This window comes from Schistocerca americana, chromosome 4 (assembly GCF_021461395.2).
Source record: "Schistocerca americana isolate TAMUIC-IGC-003095 chromosome 4, iqSchAmer2.1, whole genome shotgun sequence".
Classification (NCBI taxonomy): domain Eukaryota; kingdom Metazoa; phylum Arthropoda; class Insecta; order Orthoptera; family Acrididae; genus Schistocerca; species Schistocerca americana.
Genome location: NC_060122.1, coordinates 546,831,696 through 546,846,855, shown reverse-complemented (window position 1 = coordinate 546,846,855; position 15,160 = coordinate 546,831,696). Strand labels below are relative to the sequence as shown.

General features: G+C 39.6%; 1 protein-coding gene across 1 annotated transcript in view; it reads right to left on the bottom strand.

The window, feature by feature from the left end:
* LOC124613018 (ubiquitin carboxyl-terminal hydrolase 35) overlaps window positions 1–15,160 on the bottom strand; it is a 126,274-nt gene that overhangs the window by 39,536 nt on the left and 71,578 nt on the right. The window contains exon 6 of the mRNA XM_047141572.1: window positions 13,473–13,631. Within this exon, the coding sequence (XP_046997528.1) occupies window positions 13,473–13,631 (159 nt within the window). The remainder of the gene's footprint in view (window positions 1–13,472; window positions 13,632–15,160) is intronic.

Below are 15,160 nucleotides of genomic sequence, written 5' to 3'. Positions count from 1 at the left end.
TGTAAAATTGTGCACTTCACAAAACGAAAAACTGTAGTATCCTATAATATCAGCAAATCATCACTGAAAATGGTCAACTCGTAGAAATACCTGGGTGTGACACCTGGTAGGGATATAAAATGGAATGATCACATAGGCCCATTCATGAGTAAGGGAGATGGTAAACATAAGTTTTTTAGCATAATACTGGGGAAGTGCAATCAGTCTACAAAGGAGATTGCCTATAAAAAGGGACAGGAAAAATTCATTTAAACGATAACACGACAAATAATGCAAATTTGGTTGTTTTTAAGGAAATAACATGAATTCAGCTGTTTTTAAGGAGGTAATGCGAATACGGCGGTTTTTAAGGAAGTAACGCAAAATCGGAGTTCTTCAACAAAATTTCTCTGAGTCCTCGTAAGAAGTGTCATAAATCTAATGATGTTTAATGTTGAAATGTTATATGTTCAACTGTCACACAACTTTTTGCAGTCGCGACGTAACTAGTGGTCTTTCGAGTATCAACTTTTGCGAGCGCGTACAAACGACCACTGTGTGAATTTCAATTATTTATTTCTTTTGCAGTGTACGTACCGCAGTGTGCCATTTCAAAGCAATGGCACAATGAAAATTTATCACAAACACATTGCCAATGTTTATTAAATGTGTTTAATAACACAACAACGATATAAGTCTTGAAGAAATGTGATCACTTGAGACAAGACAGTAGCCGAACGAATAAGCCACGAGGTAACGGATAGTTTCGTGGTTTACGATATGAATGGAAGTTCGTGTTCCACTGATGCTAATACTTTTTTTTTTTTTTTTTTTTCTTTTTTTCCCCATCATAGCGTTGCCAACACAGTCTGGGTCTTTTGTTATGAATGTAATGCAAGTATTTGGAAGAAGGGTGAGCGCAAACACTGCCAACACCGTCATCAATCATTAAGCTTACAACTCTACCACTTTTCACAGCAAAAGTAAAGGAAAAAATCCAAAAGTGTAATACAAGTATGTTCTGTAATAAATGATGCATTTCTGTCTGGTTAGAGATCGAAGAATGAAATAAATATTTGGGTGTTTATTTCCGAATATGTGATGAGTTCCAAATGCTTGGTGAAGCAGGTATCTTACAGGACAGCATTATGTTCTACGACTGAAACGAGCAGCTATAAAATTAATCTTTTTTGATTTCCAGCAAGCTGGATTAATAACAGGACAGCAACCTGAGTTAATCAGTTTGATGCAGAAAACAGCCAAAGTTGCAAAATTCAGCTACTTTTGTTTAATTGATGATCGGTTCCATGTATCAGAACCCTTCCTCAAATCATCCAAACAAAGAGAAAGGTCTACTCTGTGATAGTATGCAAACCACGTTAATATTGTACATGATTGTGTTTAAGCCATTAGTCAAGTTTGCAGAGACCATTCATTGGCAGGACAACTGTTTTACGTATGCTTGTTGCCAACCATTGCTAATGAGTATGTATTAATTATAAAAATTTTAATTAATATTGATATGGTTGTTTTCAAATTTTGTTGAAATAAGGTTTGTTTAAGCAGTTACCAGACAGCTTGCCGCGCATGCACAGAGCAGCGCCTACTCCTGCTTCTGGCTACTTGGAGTGTGGCTGTTTGGTGTATAAACAGTGAGAGAAAGCAGCCAGCATCCACCTGGAAAAATTTTTCTGACGCTGCCAAGCTGCCAGATTGACGGATGCACATAGCTGTCTGAGTTAGAGTGGGGGTACACTTCATTTGTCTCGTGTTTTGTTTGTGGCGCGTTTTTCAATCGTTTCGAAGCTATTGCAGTTCCCATGTTCGGATATTTCACATTTACACTTCATTATTAATAGTAAGGTAAGCATATGAGATGTTTTGTCTGTTTTCACCCCATTTGTTCAGATCTTGGTAAAAACAACTGAAAATGCAGTACATAAATGAGTCTTACTACCAGTAGTATATGTGTGTCAAAAAAGATACTACGTTAAAAGAAAGTATTTTTGTATTAAAATACTGTGCTACTGATGGGATGGAAAATGGAATTTGAAACTCAAAACGTGTACAGAAACATATTATAAACTTTGTTTCCAACCAACGTCTGAGTGAACATTAAAAAAAAATAAAGAAAATTAAATCTCGTCTTATTTTTAACCCAAGTTAAATACCTTTTGTAAATGTTTATAAGTATTTTGTTTCTTAGGAATACTTAAAAAATAACCTTCAAGCCTTCTTGGTGAAATTCATACAGAAAAATCTCTTGAGGATCCAGCCAAGACATTTTATTTATTAAGAATAGCATTGCAAAGGCAGAGATTTTTGTTTTCATTAACAGATTTTCTTCTAAGTTTCATTATTGTTATTCCATAAGAAATTTCAACCATTTAACATAAATATTTAAGTCGATGAGAAAAATTGTCGAGAATTGATTGCGGATCTGAAAAAAGGGAAGCTCTGTATATTTTTAATCTGCTGGATACATCACTGATAAATTATTTTTTCCCCAGTATTTAAAATGTATGTATCACTCCACACCATTCTGACCAAGTGCAGCAACAATATACAAATGTTAAAAATTTAAGTAATAGTCTCTGTTGCAGATACTTTATTGATGACAAGTTTCACGCTCCTAGCGGATCTTCACATCATTCTTGAGCAGCGGAGACTAGCTTCTGTGGTCTCCACGGCTCAAGAACAATATGAAGAAGTGGGAAACATGTCATCAATAAAATATCTGCATCATACTTTTATTTTCATTTTTACCTTTGGTGTTTGTTTTTAAATAATTATTTTTGTCAAAAATTTTTGTTAAAATAATTTTTCTCTACACTTGTCTCATGTTTGGCCCACCCTATCTTAGGAATGGTTCTATTTTAACATAGCATTGAAAAATGGTTAAATATGACAATTATAGATAACTGATTGCCAGAAAATAACATCAACAAATAACACCAAAGTGTGCAAAAAAATAACACTGATTTTGGTCATAAAATAACACCAATTTTTTCCTGTCCCTAACTATAAATCACTTGTGCAACCGGTTCTAAAATACTGCTCAATTGCATGGGGTACGTACCAAATATCAGTAGCAGGGGATATTGAACATATACAGAGAAGGGCAGCACAAATGGTCACAGGTTTGTTTGATCCGTGGGACAGTGTCACAGAGATACTAAATGAACTGGAATACCTTTGAAATAGACAAGCTATCCCAAGAAAGTATATTAACAAAGATTCAAAAACCAGCTTCGAATGATGATACTAAGAACATACTACAATCCCCTATTTATTGCTCACATACGGATCATGAGGACAAAATTAGAATAATTACTGCATGCACAGAGGCATTCAAACAATAATTCTTCCCACAGTCCATATGTGAACAGAACAGAAAGAAACCATAATTTCTGGTACAATGGGGCAAACCCTTTGCCATGCATCACATGGTGATTTTGCAAAATACAGATGTAGATGTAATCCCACAGTCCCAGGAACTTAGTGTCTGCAATATGATCCTTGTTTCATTGTATTTCATTTCATGATTATATTCAAGGCACCACTCTTGTGATAAGTGATTTATATGGTTGTTTTACTCCAGTCTGGCACTGATATACCTTTCTCTGTGCTTGACTTTTTTCACAGTCGGCCCCAAGTGGTGGTGGTGGTTAGTGTTTAACGTCCCGTCGACAACGAGGTCATTAGAGACGGAGCGCAAGCTCGAGTTAGGGAAGGATTGGGAAGGAAATCGGCCATGCCCTTTCAAAGGAACCATCTCGGCATTCGCCTGAAACGATTTAGGGAAATCACGGAAAACCTAAATCAGGATGGCCGAAGACAGGATTGAACCGTCGTCCTCCCGAATGCGAGTCCAGTGTGCGCCACCTCGCTCGGTCGGCCCCAAGTAAAACATGCTATATTCACATGGAACATGGTACACACCCAGCTTTCTGAGACCTAGATCATTGTCAATACTATAACGCATTGTATTTGCAATTGCAAAAGACTTTTTATGTTTGTTGATGGGAGCGAAAAATATTAGATGACATGTTTCTGTAGAAGTCTACCAATCCTTTCAGATATTGGGCCAGCTTAAGGCAGATAAGAGATTCTTAGCTTCTCTTCATTAGATTGTCTCGATATTTTTTCGGGCATTATTGACCTTGACTCCAACATCTGTTCCCATTCACTGGGAACAATATTCGTGCATGTTGTAATTCTTCAGCAAGGCTCTCCTTCACTGAAAATATGGACTAGTCAGCACCAAATTCTTTGTGACGGATGGATGGAGCCGAGGCAGTGAGCATATAGAACAGCATAACTCATAGCACATGTAGAAGATGGTAGGGCCAGCTGTAAAATTATACGCATAAAGTGGAAATTAATAACTCGGCTAAACAGCCAGAAGCACACCATTAATCAATCACACTGAGAAAGACTGAGAGAATGTTTAGAATGATGATTTTCTTAAAATTCTTTTAGAGAAATTACTGCAAATTGAAAACAAAAGCAGAATACTTAATTCAGTAATTCTGTGATGTCATAATTTGTATCACTGTGACAGTCAAGCTTAGATTTTCAGGATGAGATGTGTCTTCCTGTCTACAGTGAAGCAGTTGAGATCTGCCAGCAGTACAACATGGATTAAATTAGTACAGCTGACCCGTTCAGGCTGCATGTATACTCTGAGGCCTCATTAGTAGCAATAGTGGTTAAATATCTTTATTATCATTTGGTAGTGAATGGGTGGAAACAAATTCACTCTGTTAGTAAGCATATTTTCAGAGTTTGTGTATGTCAAGAAACAACAGTTTTGGAAATGAGCACTAAAACAGCTGCTTTTGGCTTTATCATTTCAAAAAGAGGGGTGATTTTATGCATTAACAAAGTGTTGCATACAAAGATGTCTTGGAAAATAAACTGCTATGATGATGTTGTGGTGGTCTTCAGTCCTGAGACTGGTTTGATGCAGCTTTCCATGCTACTCCATCCTGTGCAAGCTTCATCTTCCAGTACTTGAGAGATAATGGAAACTGTTTATTATCTTGTACTTGCAGTGTTGCTAATCGAAATACTGCAAGAAGTATCAAGTGCAAAGAACACAGCAGGAAAGCTATTTTTGAAGAACCATAGGAACAGACACAGTTGTGTTACAATTTCTGGGAAAAAAACTAGTTAACAGCAGTCCTCGGGAAATATTACATACTGTTGGATCAAATACCCTACACACGTCAAATACAGTATCAAGACAGTGTTTGTGGTAGAAAATTTGCTATGCTACTAACAGTGATGGGAGCAACAGACAGCATAGTGGTTCACAGCATGGGGGCTGGTCATATGACGCAGGCATGAGCCATCTTTGTACGAAGCGACCAATAAAGCATCAGGACCAGATAGCTATTTTCACAAAATACCAAGCAGCTCTGTGAGTTGTGCCAATAACATCCCAGTACATTGCAGTAAACACTTCACTTCAAAAGATAAGTCCTATTGGCATTTTTTACAGTTGCACCAGTGCAAGACGGACACCAATTTGTTTGTGAATTGGTGTCGACTGCGCACAAAATATGTTTTCATGTAGCAAAAGGAGCTCCTTGTTTTCTGCAGCATACCTTGGACAGAATGAGAACAGCAGTCCCTTGCATGTGCTGATCTCCAACCATCTTGGTGTACAGGGGAAAAATCACTGAAGGAATTCGAAAACCAAAGTGCAAGCCAAATATTGAGCGTAATCTGTCTCTCCGAAATAAAAACACAACAGAAAGCAGTAAAAACAGCAAGATAATAGTATAATACCACTATGACATAAAGGAGAGAGCTTCGCAAGACAGAACAAACCGCTATACAATGCACAGCACCAATTTTTATTTTGTCCCACAAATCAGAAGTTCAACCCATCTCACAAGCTAGAAGTAGACATGTTGACACATTAGCTGAATCAATATCCATGCTAAATGAAGATACTATACTCTGTAGCTGGTCTCTATATACTCGTAAGTATCAGAAACATAACTTCTCATGGAGAGTTATGTAACTGGATAGATAAAAAAATCTAGTCACCAAGTGGTGGCAGGAGAACACACGCATTAAGAAAAAATAGTTTTACTTATGCAAGGTTTTGGAGCCAGTGGCTCCTCCTCGCAGCAGAAGGGTTGAAGGGGAAGGAAGAGGACTAAAGCGAAAGGAACTGGGAAGGTTTGGGAAAAGGGGTTGAATTCAGAAAAGTCACCAAGAACCCTGGGTCAGGAGAGACTTACCAGATGGGATGAGAAGGAAAGACTGATTGCTGGGGACTCCACTGGACAAGATTTGAAAACCTGAGAACTTAAAGGTGGAAGACAAGGTACTATGCAAGACAGTGATTATTGCTAAAACATCATTAATGAGTTAGTAAGAATGTAAATAGGGTTGCCACAAATTTCCTTAAGTGAAATTCCCTGATTTCTAGACAAGTTTTAGCATTTTTCCACGACAAATTTTGAGATCTCATGGGTGAGTAAACGCATAAGTTGACAAAAAAATGTAGGGAGTTCTGCATTTCTAACTGTGTGAGCAAAAATCTTAAGTACTAACATCAAAATCTTTTGTAATGAACTGTATTTAGATGAGAAAGCAAGCCAAACGGTATGTGCATTTCATTAAGACCACTGATGTTATTTGATTTCAATAAAACAAAACACAATTGGTGACAAAAATATGCATTTCCTTTGAGTTGCAAGACAGATTTAAAATACCTTCACTGGTTTCAGAAATAACCTCAGAGAAACGTAGGCCTCTTGAAAGAAGTGTATAAAGCGGGACATAGTTGTGTAAATCAACACTATAGATAACCGCCAATAAAATGTTGGTTCTATTTGTTCGTTATTGTCAGTTATTACCCACTGCATTATATATATTATTTTAGAGGTACTGTGTGTCCGCCTGCTTAACTGAGTGGCACCATGTTTGCCTACCTCACAGTGGGCCAGAGTTTGATTCCCAGGTGGGTTGGAGATTTTCTCTGCTCGTGGAGTGCGTGTTGTGTTGTCCTCATCATCATTTCGCAATCGCTGACATGCAAGTTGGCAAATGTGGCATCACCTGAACGAAGACTTGCAACCCAGTGACCGAAATTCTCTGGATGGGACCTCCCGGCCATCAATGCCACACAATCATTTTATTTTACAGATACTATGTGATTTTTCTTTCAAGAAATATATTAATACGTAGAGCACAAACTGCCAGTGACTGTCACAATTTTCTTCTTCTTACTGTGTTCATACTTTCTAGTATACGGAATACTTTCAAAATGCCAAAATGTATCAGAATAAATAAAATGTCTATAAAATGCTGCACTGTACAATGTACTTGCGATGAGACAGTCTCAATTCCTGAAACACATCACCTGTGGCTTCTGGCCTGCCGAGGAGCACCACAGTCCTGGGTCCAAGACAAAAATCCGCCACATTACGCCACACACAAACAGACCTGGCCTGTGGGCAGATCAGTGAGACTAGATCTGATGGGCAGGGCCTTAATGGAAATGATAGACTTCAGATTGGCAGGCCCCATCCGTTAGAGGTACCCACAGAAATGGCCTGCAGTTTTGGTCCATCATGGAAGTCCAATCATGTGACCAACTATTCACGTGTCACAGATACGATGACGAAATGAGACTGCGGTCATCAATCCAAGCAACAGCTTGCATGAATACTCTGAGAATCAGTACTAATAAGGATAGGTAACAACTCACCATGAAGATGATCGCTGAGCCGCAGACAGGCACACAGAAAAGACAATGATACTGTGGTGTCCACCGCCAGACACCACACTTGCTAGGTGATAGCCTTTAAATCGGCCGCGGTCCGTTAGTATACGTCGGACCCGCGCGTCGCCACTATCAGTGATTGCAGACCGAGCGCCGCCACACGGCAGGTCTAGAAAGACTTCCTAGCACTCGCCCCAGTTGTACAACCGACTTCGCTAGCGATGGTTCACTGACAAAATACGCTCTCATTTGCTGAGACGATAGTCAGCATAGCCTTCAGCTACGTCATTTGCTATGACCTAGCAAGGCGCCATTACCAGTTACTATTGATACTGTGAATCATGTAACGTCAAGAGCGACGTTCACCATCAGCGGATTAAAGTTAAGTAGTCCACCAGCTACGTCCGTTTTCTTTAAATTCTAATTTCCTTGTCCTGTTCCAGACCTCACGCCAGCCTGCGTGAGCTAAAACACGTGCCTTTCAGCTTCCTCTAGTAACACGGTGTTGGCTCTCCTGCCAACCACAACAGATACTCTCATAGTTATATTTTCGGCCACGGCCTTTGTCAAAAAGCGAGAGCACACACACTTTCACATAATCACTCCAATACAACTCACAGGCATGACTGCCGTCTCCGGCCGCTGTGCCAATAGTTTCTGGGAATTATATCCAAACAAACCACTCCTCACACTTCCCTGCCTCTCATTGGCAGCTGCTAGCTAGCAGCAAGAAGTGGTGGGAACACGGACTGCAAGCTGATGGGAATGGTGGGAAGGGGAGAAGCAGTAAGAATGAGGGAGTAGGGAAGTAGTGCACGTACTCAGCTGTGCCAATCCACCAGTGATGATGCATCACATCTCAGTAAACAAACCATTTCATCTGCCGAAACAAAAACAAGATTTACCAGTATTTTTTAATTTCCCTGATATTTCTCTGATTTCCCTGACATGTTTGAAATTTCCTGATATTCCCTGATTTCCAGGACTAGTGGCAACCCTGGAAGAGCTAAGTGCATTGTATGTAACAGAAGTGGGAGGGTGGCGGCAAAAAAATATGTTTGAAATTTCCTGATATTCCCTGATTTCCAGGACTAGTGGCAACCCTGGAAGAGCTAAGTGCATTGTATGTAACAGAAGTGGGAGGGTGGCGGCAAAAAAATAGACAAGGCAGAAAATGAAAGATGTAGAAAAACATGAGTGAAGAACAGTGTAGCTACTATGAAGAAATGCTGAAATTACTTAAATTAAGGCCAGGTAGGTGGTAAGAACTAAGGACACATAGTAGCTCTAGTTCCCACCAGCCAAGTTCTGACAAATTGTGTTGGTGGATTCAACACCATTACCTCAAAATCATTCTTTACAATCCTTCCAAGAATTTCTCCCATCCAGCACTTCTTCACAAACCTTCCTCACGTCCCTGTAACATGACCTTAACCCGTCCTCTGCAGAACTCCAGGCTCTGTGTTCCCTAAAAGCTGATGACTCCATCAATATCCCCCCCCCCCCCCCGCCCCCCCAAGCAATCAAAGGATCTACCACTGTTGTATTTGATTGACAGGAGTAGGTTAGTGAAGGTCTATGCCAGCTGTCCGACACTTCTACATACAGCATCTGCCATCAAGATCCCAGCCCTGTGATTCAAACTGACCTGGAGTCCCTCCTTAAAACCTCAGTCCCCTCAGAATTGCTAACAACTCAATCCATAGAACTTCTTATCCCACACAAACTATGCACCTCCACCTTGCACCTTCTTTGTAAGATCCACAAACCCTATCCTGGCCATCCTACAGTTCCTGGCTTCAAAGCACCCACTGAACGTAAATCTGCCTTAGTTGATCAGCACCAGTAACCTGTAGTACAGAGACTTCCTTCCTGTATTAAACACACCAACCCTAGATCGTTGCTGTTTAGTCCCCCTTAAACATCCCAACAACCACCACCACCTAGGTCGTTTGATATCCTTGCTCATCCCATTCCTACCATACACCTTGCTTGCCACCACTGACGCCACCTCCGTTTATACCAGATCCCCCACGTACATAGTCTATCTGCTGCCGAACATTTCCTCAGTCAGCATCCACCTGATTCAAAATTTATTACACCATCCTTGCTCACCTTAATCAACTTTATACTTACCAACAACTACTTCACCTTTGTGAGACGGACATAAAAACATATCAGGGGCAAATCCATGGGAAGCAGGATGGCCCCTTCCTATGCCAACCTTTCTATGAGTTGCTTGGAGGGGGCGGGGGTTTCCTGGAATCCATAAACCTTCAGCCCCCAGTTTTGTTCAGATACATTGGTGACATCTTTGCCATATGGACTCATGGTGAAGCTGACCTGTTAAAATTTCTGGAATCTCTAAATACCTTCTCTCCCATTTAAATTTCACATGGTCCTCTTCTGAATCCCATGCCACTTTCCTTGATGTTGATTTCATCCTCACCGTAGGCCGCTACACACTTCTGTCCACATTAAACCTACTAACAACAAACAGTATTTACATTTTGACAGCTGCCATCCTTTCTATGTCAAACGTTCCCTCCCAAACAGCCTTGGCATTCGAGGCAAACATATTTGTTTGGATGCACACTTTTTACAGAAATATGCCACCATTCTCACCTCCGCCTTCACTGGATGTTATTACCCCAACAGCCTAGTTCAAAACCAGATTCCCCAGGCCATCACATCCAGTCTTATTACTGCTTATCCCTCCAAACAAACCAGCTTCAGAGCACTCCATTTGTCATTCAGAATTATCCTGGTCTTGAATGTATTAATCAGCTACTTTGACAAGGCTTCCTAAAATCATGCCCTGAAATGAGATCCATTCTGTCTGAGATTTTGCCCACCACACCTAGAAAAGCTTTTTGTCACTCTCCCAATCTCCGCAATATCAATATCATTGTCAGACCTTACGCTCCTTCTGCACCCATCTTCAATCCTATGGCTCCTACCACTGTGACCATCCCCACTAAGACTCCCCCTATGCACCCTCCTACCACGATTCATATCAGCCATGTGACTGGCAAAACACATGCTATCAAAGGAAGAGCCACCTGTGAAATAACACATCATATACCAGCTGTTATGTAAATACTGTTCAACCTTTTACATCAGCAGGACTAACACCAAGTTATCAGTCACGATGAATGGGCACAGGCAGAAGGTTTATTCTGGCAACACACAATATCCTGTAGCAGAGCATGCTACATAACATGACAGTCAAGATATCGGTGCCTGTTTCACCACATGCACTACATGGATTATTCTCAGAGACACCAGTTTCCCAGAATTCCGCAGATGGAACTAGCGCTACAACTTGTCCTTGGTTCTCGCCACCTAGCTGGCCTTAATTTATGTTAATTTCTTCTCCTTGAGCATTTATTCATAGTAACTACTCCTTTCTTCACTCTGTTTTTCTACATCTTTCATTTTCTGACCTGTCTATTTTTTGCTGTCCCTCTCCTGCCTCTGTTACATACAATGCACACAGCTCTTCACTATTATTAATTCATGCACAATGTTTTGGCAGTAATCTCTGTCTTGCATATTACCATGTCTTCCATCTTTAACCTCTCAAGTTCTCAAATCTCATCCGATGCAGTCCCCAACAATCAGTCTTTCCTTCTCATCCCATCTGGTCAGTCTCCCCTGACCCGATGTTCTGGCGACTTTTCCGAACGTTACCCCTTTTCCTAAATCTCTCCAGTTCTTTCCCTTCACCCCTCTTCCTTCTCCTTTAACTCTTCTACTTGGAGGAGGAGCCATTGGCTCCGAAAGTTGCATAAATAAAACCTTTTTTTTCCTAATGTGCGTGTTCTCCTGGCATCCTTGGTGAGTTAACTTTTTATCCATCCATTCACATTATATTGTCAAAAATTGATTATTTTTGTTATCAAAGTGTGTGTTGTTCAAAAGGAGTACACAAATATGGCAAGGTATGTAGTTGAAGTTTTGAAGTGCAGCTGATCGTCACCGGCGTGGAAGAAATCTCTAATTTGGTGCTGAGCATGAACTGGTGCTCTCACTACATGAGCATGTTGCGGTTCGTCAGGCAAGGAAGCAAAATACTGCCTACAGTGCTACACTGAATTAAGACTACAGGTTTGGAGTATTCACAGCTGTAATAACTGTTGTAGCCAGCACCACTACATCTCTGTCAAAGCTTGAAGTAGGGTAACAAGAAGACCACAGTGGCAGTGGTCAATCAGAGATAGTGTCAGCAGCTCTGACAACATTTCTTGAAATTTATTTCACCTTTCAGTGTATTTTTTTTAATTATTATTATTCTTTTGGCAGGCATATAATTAGGCTATTAGAAGTGTGCATTAAGACAGCTGCATTTGATTTCAGTTACAGGTGTGATTTAGTCAATTATCGGAACATCAATGTTTATATAGCAATATCTTGAAAAATAAATTAACTGTAATCATCCAGCATTACCATCAGAAGGACTATAATTTTCCATGCCCAGTTATATCATCCCAGTTTAACCTTGTAACTTCCACTGCTAATATCTTTGTCCAACTATATGACCGCCTCAGTACTGTGGTACAATCTTGGGCGAGGGAAGAGAGGCCTTTTCTTTAACTACAGTTTCTCAAGAACTCACTAGGTTGTACTGAAGTCCTAATATAAATACAATTTTTATTACTACAGTACATAGCAGTGGCTGGAGAGTAGCTACCAGCAAAATTGTCTATCCATTGAAATGCACTCCTCTCCATAACAGTAAAATTGACAACCTTCTTAATGGGTGTGATGAAGACTATTGTGGCAATCCTATCACTAAGGCCCACACAGGACAGATTTTCCATTCACAGTAAAAATCATTTTGCATTTGTGCAATTAACTATTGAATGATACTGATGACACCAGCTTTCATATACGGAAAGATAGATCCGCTCTAAGCTTCAGCAACATAACAACTGTAATATCCTCAGCGTACTGCTCAGGGGGCACTGGGCAGAGGGTGAGTCAGTAGAGCAGTGGGTAACTTCCACACTACAAATCTAAAGGCCTTGGGCTCAATACCCACCCAGTCTTGCAATTTTTTGCTACTTATCACTTCTTTCACCTATTCCAACCATTTTTTAAAGTGAAAAATGCCAAGTTGTACCATTATATGGAGTCATATCACATTGTAGATCCACCTAACAACAGGCTTAGTAAGCCCATTCAAAAATTAGGAGACAGGAATGCTATACTATATCCAAAAAATCATGCCCAGTAAAGGCCAATATTCAGGTTTATAAAAGCTTTACTTTTTCTACTTCGCAGGCCTGTCAACAAAATCATTTTCCTCCATCACTTTCCAACCTTATCACAAAATATTATATCTGCTATAGAGCTGATGTCAAACATGAACTGCTACCAGTAAACAGGTCCATCTCAAAGATGCAACTCACTAGCCCAAAAATCATGATTAATTTGATTACCATATTTATCAAGTAGTTTTTGTTTGAGTTCCCTGAAGTATTTGGCACTTGGCAAATTTATACATTTTAATAAAAGTAATGGACATGGTGAGCATTAATCCACAATTACACATTATAAAAACGGAAATACAAATGCTTGCAATGTTGGCAGCTGTGGCAAAGACGATTGTGGTGTCACGAAGAGAAACATTAGTATGTTGTATCTAGGAACATGAGCATAATTTTTCTTCTTTAGATGATTTAAATAGTCAAGTACCTTCTTCATTTGAAACATAGGAGTAGTACATATTTAGCATTCATACCTCCATGGCCTTAACGACTTCTTCATAATCTTTCTTGAAATTTGGGATTTCTTCATACATGATGCAACAGTAATTGTACAGAAAACGAAGGGAAGCACTAGCATTATTACTATTTTCAAGTTTTAACTGTGCTACCACACCCGGAATTTTTGGTGAAATCTGGAAGCAAACAAATTTCTGTAGTAATTGGTAAAATGGTGAAGCATGTAACACATTTTAAGTAGAATCTGTAACACCGCAGACAGCAAAATTCACCTTACAAAATGTTACTACTTTTAAAGGGTTTTATTGCAATTATACAATCAAGAAAATATACCTGAAGGCATATTTTGCAACACTTTTACAAGTATGTATCACATTACATTTGCAATCATTTATATTAATGTTGTGACATGCCCAATGTAATATAAGCCAATTTAACTGAAATCATAATGCTGTACATTTAAATCATTTATTGTTGAGCAGAAATGATTAAAGATACTTTATTCTTTCTAACTTATAATAGTAGCAAACTCACATATTATTTACTATTACATTTCTACCTGTGAATAATATAATTAATTATTGAACTAATTCAAGTATATCTCATGTTGACATATAACCATTTGAAAATGACTTCACAGCCAAAACTGCAAGTAATAATTGTAAAATAAAGGGGTATTTTAATCCATCCAATGGCAGCCAGTATGGCAGAATGTTATGATTCAGTAAATTTGTGATGACAGTGAACCCTGTGGCAACTGCAACCGGCAGTAGCTGCATTCTCTGAATGAGGCTCCTGTGGTGGACACTTGATGTGGTGGTGGTGGTGGTGGTGGTGGTGGTGGTGGGAGGGGGAAGGGGGTGGAGAGGAGGGGGTGGGATGCCTGCAGTTACAGAAAACACATCTGCCCCACTGATCTGATTACTATCAGTTACACATCTCTAGGGTGGTCGGACACAATCTGAAAAGCTTGGGGTGTTGGAGAGTAGGTTGTGCTGAGATATAACTGTCACAAAAAAAGTTTGATACTTTGTGCCACTTCAAAATTAATTAGCATTGAAGTTGGCAAATCAAGCTGTTGCACACACAAATTCAAGCGGCTCACCAGGGATGATGTTGCCAAGTGTATTCTTCATTTGGTTTCCTTAACCAAACATGAAAACGACACAAAAATTGGGCATGGGACAGTAGTAAGGATCCAACCCTAGCCAAAGACAGAGTAGTCTCCTGCATTATCATCTACACTATGATAACAACGGACACTAACGGTATCTGGCAAGCTGCTTGAATTTGTGCATGTAATGGCATATTAGCGAATGTCAATACTAATTAACTCAGAAACAGCAGAACACATTTGATTTTTTTCTTCACATTATTTCTCAGTACAACCTACCCTGCAGCACTCTCACAAGCTTTTTACACTGTTTCTGACCACTCTACATAATGCATCGTGTCTACTGTGTACACAACTACATCTAGCCAGCTACTCAAAGTTATGGTAAAATCAAGATCTTACTGTCACTGTGTTCACAGACGGGTGTTACTTTTCCAATTTACAGATGTCTCCAATTCTTTGAAAATGTATATCACTGCTTATACTGGTAACAACATTTTTAATAAATTAACTGTTTTTAAACAAATACTTTGGAAACAGACCTGTGCACGTACTATTGCACATAGGGCATTTTTCAGTGCATTTCTGTAG